At 39.2% G+C, this 19,783-nt stretch overlaps 1 protein-coding gene across 2 annotated transcripts in view; it reads left to right on the top strand.

The window, feature by feature from the left end:
• Window positions 1-19,151, top strand: part of abl1 (c-abl oncogene 1, non-receptor tyrosine kinase) — a 40,374-nt gene extending 21,223 nt beyond the window's left edge. The window contains exons 1-11 of one of the 2 annotated variants that reach the window (XM_051111044.1): window positions 464-1,053; window positions 2,662-2,826; window positions 6,996-7,291; window positions 9,862-10,134; window positions 10,458-10,542; window positions 14,285-14,462; window positions 15,115-15,299; window positions 15,429-15,581; window positions 15,752-15,841; window positions 17,218-17,346; window positions 17,435-19,151. In XM_051111044.1, the coding sequence (XP_050967001.1) occupies window positions 969-1,053; window positions 2,662-2,826; window positions 6,996-7,291; window positions 9,862-10,134; window positions 10,458-10,542; window positions 14,285-14,462; window positions 15,115-15,299; window positions 15,429-15,581; window positions 15,752-15,841; window positions 17,218-17,346; window positions 17,435-19,041 (3,246 nt within the window). In that variant the 5' untranslated portion in view covers window positions 464-968 and the 3' untranslated portion in view covers window positions 19,042-19,151. Of the gene's footprint in view, window positions 1-463; window positions 1,054-2,661; window positions 2,827-6,995; window positions 7,292-9,861; window positions 10,135-10,457; window positions 10,543-14,284; window positions 14,463-15,114; window positions 15,300-15,428; window positions 15,582-15,751; window positions 15,842-17,217; window positions 17,347-17,434 lie in introns of those variants that run through there. The other variant, XM_051111043.1, reaches the window with a different exon arrangement.
• The last annotated feature ends 632 nt before the right edge of the window (window positions 19,152-19,783 follow it).

Consider the following 19,783-nt stretch of genomic DNA (forward strand, 5'->3'; position numbering starts at 1 on the left):
AAAATCAACAGATTAATCAGTTATTGAAGTAACAGGTAGTTGCAGATCTGGATCAACTATTTACCTGTTGTGGATCTGATGGAAAATGTTTGTGAACAGTTTTTTTTTATGCGTGTAAAGATGAATTATCCACAGAAGTATTAGTGAATGACACCCAGTGTCCATAATAGTGTCTTAATGTTTTGCATGATATTGTTGAGCATTACTAAAAAAAAAGTTGGCATTCTTTAAAAGCAGCCTTTACAGTGCACGTGAAGATCTTTGTGATTACTTCATGCTGGCTGTTTGGCAGGAGGAATAATCCTGACCCTATGGAGTGCACTTGTGCCTTTGTTTCAAAGTGAAAACATTTGGGACGAGAGCAAAGCAGACAGCGAGAGCTGTGTGGGACTGAAAGACAAAGGCAGATTCCAGTTACACTCTCTCACTGCAGATAATGCTGCTCAGCTGCAGGTTTCAGTGAGGGGGCGGAGCCAGAGCTATGATGTCATCGGCTCCGGCGCTCCATCCTGAAAGGGCCTCTTTGTTGGCAGAGATCAGCACGAGCGTCCTGCTTTTCCTGTGGATCGTGTCTCGGGCGACAGCACCATGAAAAAGACAACACTGTCGTCAAAGTGCTTCGTTTAACTCCTGTCGATGTTTTTTCCGTGAGAATTATCCGTACGGATGGCTAGTTCCTCACCGGTCTGAGAAAACGAGAAGAACTGGAGAGGGAAAAAAAATGGAGCCTCTTACTCTGGAAACTCGCTAGAAGAACCGTCCGAAGTCAGGATGTCAGTGTTTTTGCCAGGAAAAGCCGTCTTTGACTTTATCTTCACAGTATACGTGACATAAGCTACTAAAACAAACTTTGTGGACTGATTTTTTGTGTTTTCGGTTACTTTTTGAACCACCGTTTGGATATAGAAAAAACTCAATATAGTTCGGAAACTGGATCTTTTTTTTTAATTGGTTGTGTTGGGAAGCAAATGAAAATGTTGGAGATTTGTCTAAAATTAGTGGGCTGTAAATCCAAAAAAGGTCTTTCTTCGTCCTCCAGCTGTTACTTGGAAGGTAAGTGTCTGTGATGGCGAACGTGTGTGTGTGTGTGTGAGAGTGTATGTGTATGTGTGTGTGTGTAAGAATCTTAATTACAGAGCGGCAGAGTCCGAACGCGGCCTTCAGATGAACAGACGGACAGGTCTGGGGTTGATGGTCTCGTGAAAATCACAGGCCTCGGTGCTCCTTCTGTCTGTTTGGAAAGTGGAGGAGGGGGAACGAGCGAGAGGAAAGCCAGACATACTGGCTCGCCGTAAAAGAAAGAGAGGAAAAAACGAGGGAGGAGAGAATACTGGGAAATCTGATTCCTGTCTGGATAGATCCGTGCAGTTTGGTGTGTGTGGAGAGTTCGGATGCATCTGCGCTTCTGTGAGCTCACAAGAGTCTGTTTACTCAGTGATCTTAGTGAATGTGTGTTTAACTTTAGCTCTCAGGCAGATTTTACAAGCACAGACATTACTGAATGCCAGTAACAGTAACAAAAGACAGTGTCTTTATTAAAAGTCTGAAATGTTGCTGTTATGGCATGAACGTATAAAGTGTGAAAGTGAATTAATTGCAGCCTGATGTTTTATCTCAGAACTATTATGGTGACTGATGTCCTTTGTGGCTGTTTGGTGACTGGCTGCTCATGACTTCAGCATGAAATAATGTTAACAAGCAATTGCAAAAAAGCTAAAAGTTGGTTAAAAAAAATTGTGAAAGATCAGTTACATTATCTAAAACATTCCCCTGTACATGTCTTAAAGTTGTGATGTGGATTCAAAAAAAGTCCATATTATTTGTCAACTACCCAAATGCAATATTGTTGTATGGGCTGTTAAGTGTTAGTTTACCATTCTCCCATTGTTTACTCACTCTCATGTTGTCCTGTGGAACACGAGGAGAACTTTTATCATGGCTGTCAGGCTCCAAAAATGACCATAAAAGCAGCAGTCGTCCACATGCCAGGCTTGAGGTCATTGGTGCCATTGAGGATTGTTTAAATGTTTTCCTTTTGCGTTTCAAGAGTCAACATGAGGGTGAGTGAATGATGACTGAATTCACATTTTTGGGTGATTAAAACACTTTTTTTTTCCCTGTTGATTCATGTCACAGTCAGTCAGTTTATATATGAAAAACAGATCTTCTGTCGTATCTTATTTGCCATGTTTATGTGTCTGAGGTCATCAGTCGTGATCTTTCACTGCACGCGTCTTTTCTCATGGCACAGAGTAATGAATGTGAAAACTATATGTTCAGATTGCCGTTTATGTCCGTGACGTTTGGTTGTGGTGACATACCTTTACTGTAAGCCGACTGCATTGATGATTACATCTGGAAATATCTGGGGTATGGGGGTGTGTTACTATCAAGGTGAATCGGTTCAGATATCACCCCTGAATCTTCAGAAGAATATTCCTTTAAGAAACCGAAGCCTTTGGACCGTTCAAAGAATTGTACATTGTCATTATTCTTATTATGATTAAATGCATTATTGGATTTTTATTATTAAAATACTTGCAAATTGTGCTTTATCATTTATGTAAATATTTCTATCAAATTGGCCAGACATATGTTAACATGCATTCTCATATTCGTTGTCTTTTATTGACCTTTGAATTTTCCCTCCTGTCTTTGCAGAAGCTCTTCAGCGGCCAGATTTCGAGGCCCCGGGTCTGTCTGAAGCGGCTCGCTGGAACTCCAAAGAGAATCTGCTGGCGGGACCCAGTGAAAATGACCCTAATCTGTTCGTAGCGCTGTATGACTTTGTCGCGAGCGGCGACAACACTCTCAGCATCACCAAAGGTGAGAAACACATCCGTATTTCTGATCATCTGAACATCTTAAACACTTCATCATGACTCAGGCCAGGGCAAAATTTTAGTAGTAGTTACCAATATCATTTTCAATACCACAGAAATATTTGACTATAAATAATGTGCTATTGAACATACTCCTTTCAGTTATGAAAGTTGGTGTGTTCCTCAGGCACTTGAGGAGTTTCTAGTCAAAAATCACCAGCCTACAAAAAAAATCTAGCATTTTGTTAATTGGATTGAATGCAAATCTTGAATTCAGTCTTTTTATTTAACTTGTTTTCTTTCAATTATCACAGATTTTGTATTTGTTTGTAGAGCTGATTGATCGTAGGCCTCATTGATCTGTACTTATGCACCGCAATTTTTAGTAAATATTGCCTAAATTATCCACAAATATGCTTATAAAAATGCCATAAAAATGCTTTTTTTTTATCACTTCTAAACTGAGGAGCATAAACTCATATCAATGAGACCAACGAGCAGTCACCTCCCAAAAGAAACACAAAAACTGTGCTAACTGAAAGAAAACAAGTTGACAAAGTTTGAATCCAAGATTTGGTGATAATATAGCATAAAGAGATTGCAAGCAGTTTTTAAATTGGACATTTTTGATAAGGAAAGCCAAATTAGGTGATTTAGGGCCCTATGAAATCAGTTTAGTTTTTTCCCAAATTCTGTTTTTTTCCGTTTCAATTTTTCTGTATTTTATTAATCAAAAAGTATGTCTAATTAATTAGTACAAGCATAGTCTATTTCGTACAATAGCCTTATGAAATGATAAATTCTGTGTTGTGTATTTAAATTTTTCTGGCTATCGAATGAAGACATAAAGCATTAATTTAATTTATCTGTAGAATAATGAACATTAAACAAATTCTATTTTTTGGCAAATAAATGGGATTTACCAGTATGGGATTTACCAAATATTATATGATTATTTCTTAAAAAATAAGGTTTTAATAACTGTTGTAGTAGTAGTAGTAGTAAGTACATTCTACTGAACAATAGTAATGTATTTCTGCCACAGTGTCTTCACATTATAACAAACTTTTATTTTGACGGTCTGCCGTCTGAACCTTTGAATTTCTGACGCACGCGCTTAAGTAAGAGTAGTAAATAAAACTACACCTCTGCACAATTTATTAACACAGTGATGTGCAGAATTCACATTTAAATAATCTTTTTGCTGCGTAATATTTACAAATACTAGTCCACATCGTGATTTGATTTAAGTGTCATGGCCTACTTTTGATTCATTCAAACTTTGACAAATTCTCTGACATTCCGTGTTAAACTGTAAATTCCGTTTTTATGACTGGATTCTGCAATTCCGTCCGCGTTTTCTGCTCGTGCTCATCTTTCACAACAGACTGCACATTAGCGTGTGTTTTCTTGTTTTTGTTTGGGATTCATCCTGCAGTCACAGCAGGAGAGAATCTGCTCTTTGTTCCTCTGTTTTTTAGCAGCAGTATGAGGTCACATGTCTGACTGGAAATCCACATATTTGCTGCACATTCTTCATCTCTCCTCCTCTTCCTTTATCTTGCTCAACATGTCAGTTCTTTCCACTAGGGCCATGAATAACAGTGAGGGGATGATCTACTGCCGTCCAGATGCCTGTCACTTTATTAGATAATGAGAGATCGTAGATACAGTACTTGGAATAAAGATTTGTCACTGTTTTATAATGAGCTGTTATTAGTACACAGAATTTACTACAGAAGTCACAAACAGGAGATCAGTTAGTAGAGCTTTTGTTATTTATATTTGTTCATTTAGCAGATGCTTTTATCTAATGTGAATCTCATAAGCAATTTTTCGAAGAGCCAATATTCGTAGTGCACAATAAAAAAAACTGTCCCGAGTCTTCATGCGGAACAGTTCTTGATTTTCACATAATAGTGATGTACTAGTGCAGCTCGTGATGTGATTGTCTTTAGAAAATGACAAAAATAAATTTTAATTTTAATTTTAATCCAAAAGCGCCACCTGCTGGCAGAGAATAAATTAGCATTTTCAATAAACCTGTTGTTTGTTTAGACCAATGCAAAAATCGACCCATGTTTTTACCCTGCAAACATGCAGAGTTGTAAATGTAAACTGGTGGATTGATAAGAAGATAATGCATTATAAAAATCTAAACAGTAAAATGTATTTGTGTAATTTAATTAATATAATTTATTGAAAATATATTTATATAGTAAATTTATATAGTAATACTTTTGACACATCAGTTTTCTTAAAAATTGTTTAAAGGCTAAAATGTGAAGTTTATCATTTTATAAAAGTTTATTTTTGTGAAAACTAAACTGTAAATCATGCTGTTTACAGTCATTTTACAGTTTGATATGTTATTATAGACGTTGCCTTACCCTGCACATATGGTATTAGTTTTATTTGTACATGTCTTACAAAGTCTTAAATTTGAGCTTCAAAATCATGCAGATACCCTGCCTAATACTAGTGTCATACAGCAAGTCCGTTTTTTTCACATGGCTGTTTGCAGTGTTTAAAGTGTTACCTAAAAAATTTATCGAATGAAAACAGTTGTCATTAATAATCAGGATTAAAATTTGAGGAAATTTATAATCACCGTAGTAGTGTAATTTAAGTGGAAGTCGATCATAAAACATACAAAACCTTTTTCTCTTTCAATTGGTTTATGGACTCAACCAACAGTCTGTGATTGGCTGTGATGCTTAATGCTGCAAAAAGCTTGTAAACAGAAACCTTTGATGCAACAGGAGTAGACACCCATAGGCTTTAATTCACACTTTCCACAATTCCAACGGCACAACTGTAAATCAGTTTTTTTTTGTTTGTTTTTTTTGGCATTGATGGACACTCACATTAAATAACTATGACATAACTAGGGCTGTGACGGTGGCAGATTTTTTCCACCGCAGTGGTAATGGACCAACTACCATGAGGTAGTAGTAAAAAAAAAAATGAGGTTCAAAAATTATTAACAAACGTGCGTGTTAGTGTTTTGTGCATCTACAAAACACTAAAGTAAATAGCAAAGAAATTATACAGTTAAATAAAAAAGTAGCCAAAATAAGAATGGTAAATATTGAAAAAACATGTGTTGCATAAATTCGTAACAACCTCGCCCAACCCTTGTCCGACGGCTCATCAAAATTACCGGCTCCAGTCCGACTGGAGCCAAAGTCTTTTCTATCTTTTTCCCATTACACTGTTGCATCCATTAAAATAGCTCAGTTTTGTTTCTAATAGGAATGTGGTTATGTTTCTTTTTGTTTCTTTATAAAGTTAATTTAGAAATATGTTTGTATTTTTGTAAATTAAATTAAGGTTTTTGCTTTTTAAAGTAACGACCAAGTGGCCAGAGGCAGGCAGTTGATCACAGCCTATGTTTGATCAATTTTGCCTTCTCAAATCATCACAACTTGCCTAAAATAAAATCTTCAAGCATATCACAGTGTTATTTTAAATGTTTAACTTAGATAAATGCACGCTATTATGCGCATACAATCGTTTGTTGGAGAGTGGAAATGCAGGACATGGAGGCGCAAGTGCAATCACTTGCAAAAAAATTAAAATACGCAGTAATCTTTGGTCATTAACATAAGCTTAATATACCATCTGGAACTGTAAAGGGTATAATTTTATTTGTATGCACTCACAATATCAACAAAATGTTGTGCTTTTGTCAAAATAAAGAAAACAAACAAGATGCACTTTCTGGTGTCTTGGTGTTGAACAGGAGCGCTACACAAAAATGAAATGAAACTCAGCGAATACTTGCCTTACAGTCAGGATAAATATATCTATAGAAAGCTTTAAATGATTACTTTACTACTTTAAAACTAAAAAATTCAAATCGAAAACAAAAACATTTTTCTCCAATGAGCAAATGATGAGTCAGGATCGTCATCTTTGTGACACTGAATCAGAAAACACTAGTTTATTAATAATTCATTCAAGTATCTCCTTATTCCCCCCGACGCATGCATGGTAATTACTTTTCCTGGAGCTTTGCAAGCTTTAGCCTATTGCATGCGTTTGAACGTGGATCTTGCGCTCGCTGCTGCTGCCGACGGGGACACTAAACACAACGACTGCAGTGGCGTGGTTGTCATTGTGATCCTCACAGCCCTAGACATAACCTGTTTCTCATGCTGTTCTAATCAGGAGAGAAGCTGAGGGTTCTGGGATACAATCACAATGGCGAGTGGTGCGAGGCTCAGACCAAGAACGGCCAGGGCTGGGTGCCCAGCAACTACATCACGCCCGTCAACAGCCTGGAGAAGCACAGCTGGTACCATGGGCCTGTGTCCCGCAATGCCGCCGAGTACTTGCTGAGCAGCGGCATCAACGGCAGCTTCCTGGTGCGCGAGAGCGAGAGCAGCCCGGGACAGAGGTCCATCTCACTGCGCTACGAGGGACGCGTCTACCACTACCGCATTAACACAGCCTCAGACGGCAAGGTGAGAGTCACAGAATTATTCCAGCAGTAGTGTGCTTCAGAACGAGTCGGAGTCATGTTATCCACAGAGCATTACGCTTTACATGTCTGACAGCAGTGCCACTCCAGTGGTCAGGTGATAATGACAGTAATTAGGGATAATATCATATTATACACATCTGATTAGCGGCGGGTGAAAATACACTCTCACTAGCCTGAAATGAACTTTGAATATACTGAAGCGTTGAGAATGCTGCATGATGTGTACAAATAAATGTAGTTTTGACTATCAGGGCTCCAAATTAGAGTTTTAATTTCGTAAAGAAATATAAACATTTGCATTTGCATTAATCAAGTTACATTTGTTTCTGTAGCACTTATGCAATACAGAAATAATGAGTAAAATAAAAGTTAATTCTGCGGAATTCAACTATGAAACACAGACAATTTTCCGCTATAAAGCAGCTCTATAGAAAGCACTAGAGTATAATAGTATAGTCGTATAATGATTTTCCAATAATGGTTGAAGTTAATTGGAGTGTGTTCCAGTAGCGTGCTGAAGTGCTTTCCAGACAGCACCGCTTAGTAGTAGAGACAGACAATTTGGGTCACAGTGATGAAGAGTGCAGTCCGTGGGCAGATAAATGACTCCATGTGTCACGCATGCACTGCGGCGCTGCATTCTTGCTGCACGCTGATGACCACTGCACTCATTCCTCGCATGCCTGACGTGCCTCGTCCGCCTCACAGGCTCCGCATGAGGCCGCGACACACTTCCCTGCTGGAATCTCCAGTGTAAGCCGTCAGGAATGAGTCTGAGGCGCCATTTCAGCACAACAGCTCACATTTAACCTGCTCTGAGGTGGAAGATCTGTGTTTTTAAAATGTACATAATTGATTTAAAACATTTACAATTAGTAAGGATAGCTGGTTTAATTAATGTAATTATTATACAGCCAGTATTGTATAACTCCATTCAGGAAAATTGACAGATGAACATGACATGAAACCAAGTTTTTCCAGCTCATGAAGCATGAACATTGAAGTATTCAAGTATTTAAAATGCAGATTATATAAAGATTGATATTTAAAAACACCTGTCAAGACTAGAGATTGACTGATAATGGCTTGACTGATAATTGATGTTTATGTTTGTTATTTACATGCTGTGTCTTAGTTGTGTTTGTTTTAGGGCTGGGCGATACAGGCAAAATATCATATAGTGGTATTTTTGGCTGAAATGCGATATATGGTGTATACTGTGTATCTCTGTATTTTTTATTTGAACTACCAGACAGAAGTTTTTGGACAGTAAGATCTGTAATGTTTTTTTAAAGAAGTCTTTCTTGCTCACCAAGCCTCATTTATTTGATCCAAAGTACAGCAAGAAACAGTGAAATTTAGAAATATTTTTACTAGTTTTCTATTTGAATATATTTTTAAATGGAATTTATTTTTGAATTTTTAGCATAATTACTTCAGTCACATGATCTTTCAGAAATCATTCTAATATTCTGATTTGCTGCTCAAAAACATTTATTACTAATATTATTATGTTGAAAACATCTGGGTAGATTTTTTTTTTTTCGGGTTTCTTTGATGAATAGAAAGTTCAGAAGAACAACAAAAAACATTAAAAATCTTGCGGTACATTCACACAGAGCATCGGCGTCAATGTATGACAGAAGGCGTGGCTGAAGCTTGGTGCTGACACGACCACCATAGTGACAACTGCAGATCATTAAGTTTTTTCTGGTGTTGCATGAAGGCGACTGGCTAGCATCTGTAGCAAATATACTAGTATATTTGCGTAAGGTGATCTGATTGAAAAGTGTGTTGCTGCTTGAAAAGTGTTCGCAACAGACCTCAACAATGCTTGACATTACTCCATCCAAAGTAAACGAGAGGCGCTGGCGCTGCCGCCCCCGTGTGAATGGGCCGTAACAGTGCATTCACACGGGGCTTCAGCGTTAACACTTCTCATTTACTTTGAATGAGTGACGTCATGCGTTACCGAACTGTATCGTGGATCCATCATGTCACGCAACTGGCGTTGGCAGAAGTTGAAAATCTTTCAACTTTTCCAGCGTCAGCACGGGCGTCAGCCAATTGGATCGCCTTATGCAAATACCCTTGTGCAGACGCTAGCCAATTGCGTTCATACAACACCAAAAAAGTAAAGTGATTGTCTGCTGTCACTATGTCGGTCGCATCAGCACCAAGCTTCAGACATGCCCTCTGTAAAGCATTAACACTAAATGGGGCGTTACTGTCCAAATGCTTTTTACTGGTTGTGTGTGTGTGTGTGTGTGTGTTATCCAGTGAAACATGTTTATATTAAAGGCAGTGAAAACAAATATAGTGAAAGCTGGCTATGCTATCGCTTATAAAAAAATATGTCAATATGTTGTACAAACTGGATATACCGTCCAGCCCTAGTTTGTTTATATCATGTCTATGGATAAGTATGGTCTTTAAAGTGGCTTCAAAACTGCACATTAATATGATTGCACAAATTTTGTAGTCAGCTAGTCATTTTATAATGGTACAGCAAAGAGCTCTTTAACTTGTGTATTGTCTCTCGCTCTGCAGTTGTACGTGTCGTCGGAAAGCCGCTTTAACACGCTGGCGGAGTTGGTTCACCATCATTCCACGGTGTCCGATGGTCTGATCACGACGTTGCATTACCCGGCGCCCAAACGCAACAAGCCCACTATCTACGGCGTCTCACCCAACTATGACAAATGGGAGATGGAGCGCACTGATATTACCATGAAACACAAGCTGGGCGGAGGGCAGTATGGAGAGGTGTACGAGGGTGTCTGGAAGAAATACAATCTAACTGTGGCTGTCAAAACACTAAAGGTCAGTGACACAAAGACTGGAGCTTCTCAAACACAGAACACATCATACCTGCTTAATGCCTTGCGGGTGGTGTTTGCTTTGACCTTGTGCAGTTTTGTTCATGCTTTCTGAGGATGAGGCCACATCCATGTTCACATCTGTCTAGTTTAAGCTTCTACCACATGACAGATGAATACACTGAAAGAACTATTACATTATCTACATTTAGCATTGTTTATCATTGCTGTCTGTTACCTTGTATTGCATTAGAGTAATGTAACTCATACAGGTTTGAACATGAACAAGTGAATGCTGGTTGAGAATTGTTTTTTCCTCTTGTGCAGGAGGACACAATGGAAGTGGAAGAGTTTTTAAAAGAAGCTGCAGTCATGAAAGAAATCAAGCACCCAAACCTGGTGCAGCTGTTAGGTGAGTCCAGTGTTTCTTCTGTGCTGCAAACTGTATGACTCTTGAGGCCTTTTCATACTGAGCGCAATGCGAAAACGCAAGGCGAATCATCGGCGACGAATGGTGTTTTCACACTGAGCGCAAACCGAATGTTCACCTTCTGCTAATTCATGTCTGCGTGCTAAGTGGCCTCAAGCAACAATGCATTTTTCCCTAGATATTTATCTTGTATATGGATTTAACATCGTCTGCTGCTCAATATACAGCATTAACTTAAGATAAATAAAGTTTGGTTCTACATCAGAAACACAAACTATCTATATTGCTTACAAGAAAACATCTTAAGATATAAATAGAAAAGTACAATTAGCATTATCATACTTTTGAAAATGTATATAATTATTCATGTATTGGCTTAAAGAGGTCATCGGATGCCCATTTTCCACCAGTTGATATGATTCTTTAGGGTCTTAATGAAAAGTCTGTAATATACTTTGGTTATAAATTCTCAATGGTTGTGTAAAACAACACCGTTTTTACCTTGTCAAAATCAGCTTTGCAAAAATCATCTCATTCTGGTCGAGGCTGCTTTAAATGCAAATGAGCTCTGCTCGTCCCGCCCCTCTCTTCTCTCTGTGGAGTGACGAGCCTGTTTACTTTAGCGGCTAAACTTGCTAACTAGCACATTATTAGGAAAGGCGATTGCAAAGATTCATTAAAAAAAAACCCTTATACTCACTTCTGCTGTAAGTGAAGCTGGATCATGAATGATTCGCGCGAGCATAGATGGATATATGTAGATTGGGAGGTGCATTTCCTTCACAAACAAGCGTAATCCACTGCATCTTCAGCGGCTCAGATGTCGGGAGTAAATGTCGACCACTATGTTCATTATTACATCCAGCAACACAACACCTCAATCGGAGATATTCTTGTCTAACTTACATCCCTGCTCCGGCATCAAAACATGGAGGTTGGACTGTTAAAACTGATTTTAGGTAAGATGCTCATGTCAGTCAACTATCGTGGGAGCGGTCTCTGTCAATGTGATGCCGCATCTGAGAATGGCTTGATTTGAAAAAGGGGATATTATTTTTACAGATTAATTAAAAACCACTGCATGGATTTTTATCATTATAGGGTAGATTTGTACATACACTGCCAACACACATTAATGTTCAAACAACATGTAAAAGTGAACTTAGCATCCGATGACCCCTTTAAAACCCACTTTAAACCATCATTGAGTGCTTGTAATGACTTCTGATTGTGATCTGTGATTGTGAATTTGATTCTGTAATAGGCAGACATGCACTGTTTGTATGTTTAATAACGCCACACTGCTTATTGTCATAAACATCCAAACGTCTGTTTGCTTTCATATTTCTTGTGTAGAACAGTAGAAAAATGTTTCACTCATTTTTTGTTTAATACGGAAATCTAGAGAGTGAACGCGCTCTGACTCCTATAACACTTGCGCGCGTGGAAGAAAAAACGGACAGTGTTCTCCTCCAGATCACATAATTCAGTGGAGAATTAATAAAAATTATATTAAGAACATGTGAGAATAACCATCTGTTCTCAGATATAATGACAACAAGAATGCATCCTCGTCTCTCTCTGAATACTCTTCTGCTGTGTTTGTTTACACTAGTTTTCGAAACAGCGCCACCACTCTGTCCTTTTTGTGCAACACCAGTTGCTGTGGCCACATGATGTAATGCTCAAATCTTATTGGACGGCTCATGTTTTTGCTTTGCAAAACTAAGATTCTTCAGACTGGTTGAAAAAAAACATTAGCTTTTTCGGTGCACGAATGTTCGCGGCCTATGTGGAAGCATTCGTTTTGCTTTTTCGCTCTCAGTGTGGAAAGGCCTTCACTGAGCAATAGTTTTACACATTTATACAGGGACTAAAGTTAAATTAGGGAAATACATCAAATATAATTATATAATTATAAAAAATAAATTGACAAAGAAATGCCACTGTAATACTATTGAATGGTAAAATATTTCATAATAGTAAATAAATGTAATGCATTTATGTAATTACAGCACAGTCTTTGTGATTTGATAGTTACGCTATACCATATTGCATTTTCAGGCATTATTAGAATTAATAATAAGTTGTTATCAGTCAACTGTGGAGTAACTGTGTTTCATTTACTTACCACTGCTGATTTTTACTCACATTTAGGGCTTGGCCCTGCATTTATACACTACCAGTCAAAAGCTTTTGAACAGCAAGATTTTTAATGGTTTTTTATAGAAGTCTCTATTGCTATTGTGATATTGTGAAAAAAAAAAAATTTGCTATAAAATAACTGCTTTCTATTTGGATATATTTTAAAATGTAATTTATTCCTGGGATCAAAGCTAAATTTTCACCATCATGGTCCTTCAGAAATCATTCTAATATGCTGATTTGCTGTTAAAGAAACATTTTTATTATTATCAGTATTTAAGAGAGTTTAATCAAATTTTTCGATGAATGGAAAGATCCAAAGATCAGCATTTATCTGAAATAAAAGGCTTTTGTAACTATACACTATACCATTCAAAAGCTTGGAGTCAGAATCTAATACTTTTATTTAGCGAGGATGCTTTAAATTGATCAAAAGTGATGATACAGACATTTATAAAGTTTTAAGATTTAAGATTTCTGTTGCAAATAAATGATGTTCTTCTGAACTTTCTAATCATCAAAGAAACCTGAAAAAATTCTACTCAGCTGTTTTCAACGTAATAATAATACTAATACTATTAAATGTTTTTTGAGCAGCAAATTAGCATATTATAATGATTTCTGAAGGCTCATGTGACTGGAGTAATGATGCTAAAAATTCAGCTTTGAAATCACAGGAATGAATTACATTTTAAAATATATTTAAATAGAAAACAGTTATTTTAAATAGTAAAAATACTTAAATTCTACTGTTTTAGCTGTACTTTGGATCAAGTAAATGCAGGCTTGGTGAGCAGAAGAGACTTCTTTAAAAAACATTAAAAATCTAAACTTTTGACTGGTACTGTACATCTGATCAGACGTAGATGGATAGGTGGGTCAGGAAGCTCCACTGGTGAATATGAATAACTTTTCAGAAGCATGATGTGCAAATGAAATCTGCAGACAAAGTCATCAATATACTGTATAAATATAGTGTGCCTACACTAGTGGACAATAGGTCATTTTTACTAAAATTTGAAATTAAAAGCAATTTTCACAAATTGGCCAGTTCATCAGGGTTGTTGGTTGAATTTGACTTTATCTTTAGGAGTTGATGAAATTGACTCCTCAACTACATTTGTTTTAAATTAAAACACACACTAGATGAAGATGTGAAGTCTTAAACTCCCTTCATTAAACAACACACTTGTTTTATAAATTAGTCCAATTTAGAGAAGATGTTACCATGAAGTATAAGGATCATCATCGTTTCATAGTTCTTTCAAAAACCTAATTTTAAAGAGAACAGTCACAATAAACAGCCTTGATTGAATAGTATTTCTTAGTTAAATGCAAGGGAAGGTAATGTCATAATAGTCTTCAAATCCACAACCTTCAGCCGACTTCATGCAGAATTTGTAGGTCTATGTTTGTGAGTGTTTGGGCTGAACAGTATATCAAACATGAATTGGCCACTGTTGTTTAGGAGGAATGTGTTTCTAAATGAGGCTTCCATCACAAAGAGATGTGATGATACTGAAGATGCTGCTTATCATTTGAAACCTGCTGATGTCCTGCGTTTTTCTCCTTATGTCAGGCGTCTGCACTCGGGAACCTCCGTTTTATATTATCACAGAGTTCATGACCCATGGAAACCTGCTGGATTACCTGCGTGAATGTGATCACGAGGAGGTCAATGCTGTGGTGCTGCTCTACATGGCCACACAGATCTCCTCTGCCATGGAGTACCTGGAGAAGAAGAACTTTATCCACAGGTGAGCCAGAACTTCTGCAGTGTACAGTAGTCAACATTTGAAGTGGATCAAAAAAAAGTTAATCAAAGTTGTCCTAAGACAAGTACAGGTATTCTTTTTGGTTTTAGAACAAATTTAATGAAAGGTTTTGATCCACTTCAGATGTTGACTACTATATATGTGACACCTGCATGCATGCTTGTAAATCCAGTAAATTGTTATTAAATATTCATTGTCCTTTTTCTAGTAGCTTGATGTGCATAGCCTGAGTTTCTGCCTTGAGCCTTTTTCCTCAGTGATGCTTTATCAGACAAAAGGGTTTTCACACTTGTTAGAACAAGTTTTATAGCACTTTGACAAACAGTAAGTGTCAGTGGTGAAAGCGGTAATGTCACTCTCTAAACCAAGCACACAAGATAACTGAACACAATTTCTTAAATAGACGTGAAAAAAAGACAACTGTAGAAATATGCAGAGCAACATCACAATCTGTCAGGTCCTTCACAGGTAGTTTACAAAATGTTTTTATTGCATTGTATATATTGTTACATTCTAGTCCATTCTGTGAACTAAAGAAATTACTAAACATTACAGGAAGAGGATAAGGGACAACATAGTATTAGTAATTGTAGGAAGTGACACTTTTACAGTTACAATCTGGTTCTTGTTTCAGGGATCTGGCTGCCCGTAACTGCTTAGTTGGGGAAAACCACTTGGTTAAAGTGGCAGATTTTGGACTGAGTCGCCTGATGACAGAAGAAACTTACATAGCCCATGTAGGAGCCAAGTTTCCCATTAAATGGACTGCCCCTGAGAGTCTGGCCTATAATAAATTCTCCATCAAGTCAGACGTGTGGGGTAAGCGAAAATCAATGAAATACTCCCTGCACACAGTAGGATGCCGTTGGCGCTAAATTCACTTTCCAGATTAAGATGTATCTGTACTGCCTTACGTGTAAAAATGACATTGTTGCTTGAACTCTTTAGCGTTTGGTGTCTTGCTTTGGGAAATTGCCACCTACGGGATGTCTCCATATCCTGGAATTGACTTGTCCCAAGTGTATGAGCTACTAGAGAAAGATTACCGCATGGACAGACCCGAGGGATGCCCAGAGAAAGTCTATGAGCTCATGAGGGCCTGTAAGTAGCTTGTGGGATCACATAAGAAAATCCAAGGACCAAAAAGTAGATAAGCTTAAGTATTTGAATAAAAGGGATTGCAATTAAGCAATTACTAGCTAATTACTACAGGAATTACTAACTTAAACTTAAGTTGCCCTTTGGACTGACTTTGGTCTTTCTGTTTTTAGGTTGGAGATGGAACCCTGCAGAGCGGCCTTCTTTTGCTGAAACCCACCAGGCGTTTGAGACAATGTTTCAGGAGTCCAGTATCTCTGATGGTAAGCATTTGTCTTAGAGCTGTGCGCAGGCTTTAAATATAGGCCCGAGACGCTCAGAATTCTCGGCCCGAGTCCAACCCGAGCCCGTCTTTTTTCCCCTTCCCCCAAAACAGCTTATATTCCTGTTTCAGCTATCGTTTTTGTATGAAATTGACCTTTTTCATATTTCCAGGTTTCTCAGCAGCGGAAGTACCACATATTTATTTTTTTATAAATTTACCATCCCTCCCATAGACGCTGCATTAGAAACACCCACGCACTAGCGTTAATATTTTTTTGTAATTGGATGTAAAAGTTGATATAATACAAAGTATAGTGTTATAAATGCATATACATTTAAACAAAAAAAAAAAAAGAAATATAAAAAACTTTAGCGGATTTACAATGCTGATGACCACTGAAACGCATCATCACAGTATTGTGAAAAGGGTCCATGGCAAAGTGATTATAGTTTGTTTTTATTTTTTTATTAAGTTAAATTAGAAAAATGTTTGGAGCATTTTTTGTTCGTTAAATGTACGTTTTTGTTTTTTAAAGTAACGACCAAGTGGCCAGCGGCAGACAGTGAGTTGATCATAGCCTATGTTTGATCTATAGATATAAAAAAACTTCAAGCATAACACATTAGTTTAAATGTTTAATCTAGATAAATGTGCACTGTTAGACGCATTAACCAATTGTTTGTGTGGAGAGTGGAAGCTAAAGTGTGCTTTGTGAGACATGGAGATGCCAGTGCAATCACTTGCAAACAACTTAAAATACGCTGTCATTTTTGTTCACAAAGTTGAGTAATAGATCATTCGATGCTGTAAAGGGTCTAATTTTATTTGTGTGCACTCACAATATCAACAAAATGTTGTGCTTTTATAAAGTAAAGAAAACAAGAACAGGATGCGCTTTTTGCTGCCTCCATCTCGAACAGGAGCGCTTCACAATGGTGAACCGCAACTCAGTGAATACTTGCCTCACAGACATGATAAATATATCTATATAAAGCTTTGAATTACTACTTTAAAACGAAATCTCTTTAATTATGTAACCCATAAAGATGCATTTTTCTCTAACGGCACGTCCAATGAGAAGATGGCGAGTCAGGATCGCCAACTTCATCTTCATCAGCATGGCATTTTGTTTTATCACCATAATTGATGGATGTCTAAAATATAAAAATAAGGGGAAGCCTAAACAGACCCGATGCCCAGCCCGCGTCTGAGCTATGATGTGAGAATTGGCCCGAAGTCCGGCCCTAAGGGTGTAAGTAAGTTGGGGCCTGTTGGGCTCGGGCTGAAATGCAGGGCTCTACTTTGTCTCTGGAGGTTTAGAGAGATTTGTGTGTACTTTTATTGTGGCTCATCTTCAATCTTCATTGGTTGCAGAGGTGGAAAAAGAGTTGGGGAAAAAAGGTAAGAAGCTGACACTGGGTCCAATACAACAGGCACCAGAACTTCCCACTAAGACGAGGACACTACGAAGACATATGGACAGTAGGGATGGGGACAGTCCAGGTAAGCTGTGCTCTCCAAATATTCACAGTTAAATAAGTTGCTTTGAGCGGAGTGGGCGATTGAACTGATAAAGTTATACCCTTTTCAGACGCAGCAGAGGCTGAGGTGACCGGGCCTCCGATGCTCCCTAGGCCTGCCCTTGATAGCAACTTGAACGAAGATGATCGCCTCCTAGCTAAAGATAAAGATAAATTCAGAATGAATCCTTTCAGTTTAATCAAGAAAAAGAAGAGAACGGCCCCGGCGCCTCCAAAACGCAGCAGCTCGTTCGGTAAGATGGATGGCCACCTGGATCGTAGAGGGCTGGGTCCCGACTGCAGAGATGATTTTAACAACGGGGCTTCCACCAATGATGCCTTGCACGGCATTGACCCTTCCAAACTGGTCAGCTCCAACAGTAGCACAGCTGTTGGAGTCACCAATGGAGCCCCAGTGTATCCTGGTCAGCTCTTCCCATCTCATTCACGGAAAAAGGGCACGGCCACAACATCGGGTGGTGGAGGGAAGCTTGCCACGACTCCACCTGCAGAGGAAGACCCAATGTCAAACTCCAAGCGCTTCTTAAGGTCTTCTTCCGCCTCTAGCATGCCCCCAGGGTCTGAGCGCACCGAGTGGAAGTCGGTCACTCTGCCGCGTGACATCCAGTCGTCTCACTTTGACTCGGGCACCTTTGGAGGCAAGCCAGCTCTGCCACGCAAGAAAGCAGATTGCATGCCACGTGGTGGCACCCTTACTCCGCCACCACGCCTTCCCAAAAAAACCGAGGACGTGCCTGACGAAGTGTTTAAGGACTCGGAGTCTAGTCCTGGATCAAGTCCTTTGACTCTGACGCCTAAGCTCAGCCGTCGGCCACAGACGGAAAGCTCCAAAACAAGTGCCTTGCAAGCGGAGCTGTTCAAGCCCAATGTGCTTCCACCGCTGGGAGCAGCTGGGGATGAATGCAGACCACGTAGGCTCAAGAACTCTTCTGAAGTGCCTGGACAAAGAGACAGAGACAAGGGGAAGTTTGCAAAACCTAAACCAGCTCCTCCTCCACCTCCTGTCTCGAGCGCCAAATCTGGAAAGACTTCGAGGAGTCCCACTTTTGATGTTTCTTCAGATACCAAAGTCAAAGGCAACTCTGAACAAAACCCTCCAAGTCCTGGATCTGCAGAACAAGGCAGGGGCGCAAGCCTTTCCCAAGAAAGTGCCAAAAAATTGCCAAAAAACACCTCGAAAGTGCAGCCCCCAAAGACCTCTTCTACATCGCCAAGCAGTCAGCTACCAGGGATGGGAACTGGATCGGCTGTTGGCGACCCAGGGTCCAACTTCATTCCCCTCATGACGACTCGCCGCTCGCTAAGGAAAACGCGCCAGCCGTCGGAGCGACTCTCCAACTCTTGCATCACGCGTGAAATGGTTTTGGAGAGCACAGAGCTCCTGCGAGCCGCCATTGGCCGCATTTCAGAGCAAACCGGCAGCCACAGTGCTGTGTTGGAAGCCGGCAAGAATCTGTCCAAGTATTGCGCGAGCTTCGTCGAGTCCATCCAGCAGATGCGCAACAAGTTCGCTTTCCGTGAAGCCATCAATAAGTTGGAGAGCAGCCTGCGTGAGCTGCAGATCTGCCCCGCCGCCACTGGGGGAGCCAACACACCACAAGACTTTTCAAAGCTGCTTTCCTCCGTCAAGGAGATCAGTGACATTGTTCAGAGGTAGCGGAGAAGAGCACAGACGAAACTGATATCTACGTGTCTGGGGCTTCTCTGGGTTGGCTGTGGCGTGACGTACATTTCCATTGAACCCACCTCAGCTTTTCTCATGCCAAATAGAGGAACATTTACGAACGATTCAGTGTCTTATTACTGTGCACAAATGCAGGGGAACCTGCGATGTTCCTCCAGAGTCTGTTTGGTGATTTTAAGGTAGCCCAGGTCCAAGCCTTAGTGACTTGATTTTTATCTCTGTAATTCCTTGACTTTCTTTTCTGCATTTTCTCAAAGTATTTGTTAAAGACAGCATTATCTTAGCGTTGCAGATGACTGACAGAAAAACACCTCATGTGCCTCACTCTTTCTTTCCAACCTTTTTAATGGATCAAAATATATTTTTGATTACATTCATGATCATAGTATTGATAAAGACTGCTTGTTGATGTGTCCAGCATAATTTTCATTGTGTGGTTGGTCAAGAAAGGGCTTTGTTGCGAGATGTGAACGGTCCCTGTGATATGAGGAACTTCATTTTCGAACCGACTGATCAAGTATTGTATGATTGCAGCACTGTGCCACGATTGAAACTCCACCAGTGGGATCGGTTTTCCACCCTTTCCGGGCCCGTCGAGGGTTTTGAACAAGTGTTCTGTCAGCACAATCACTACATACATGCCTTTCCGAAACTACAGAGTTGCCTTAAAGAGACTTAGCTGAACATGAATCATTGGTCAGCGAATCAAACACTA

The sequence above is a fragment of the Labeo rohita genome, chromosome 5 (genome assembly GCF_022985175.1).
Source record: "Labeo rohita strain BAU-BD-2019 chromosome 5, IGBB_LRoh.1.0, whole genome shotgun sequence".
Classification (NCBI taxonomy): Eukaryota; Metazoa; Chordata; class Actinopteri; order Cypriniformes; family Cyprinidae; genus Labeo; species Labeo rohita.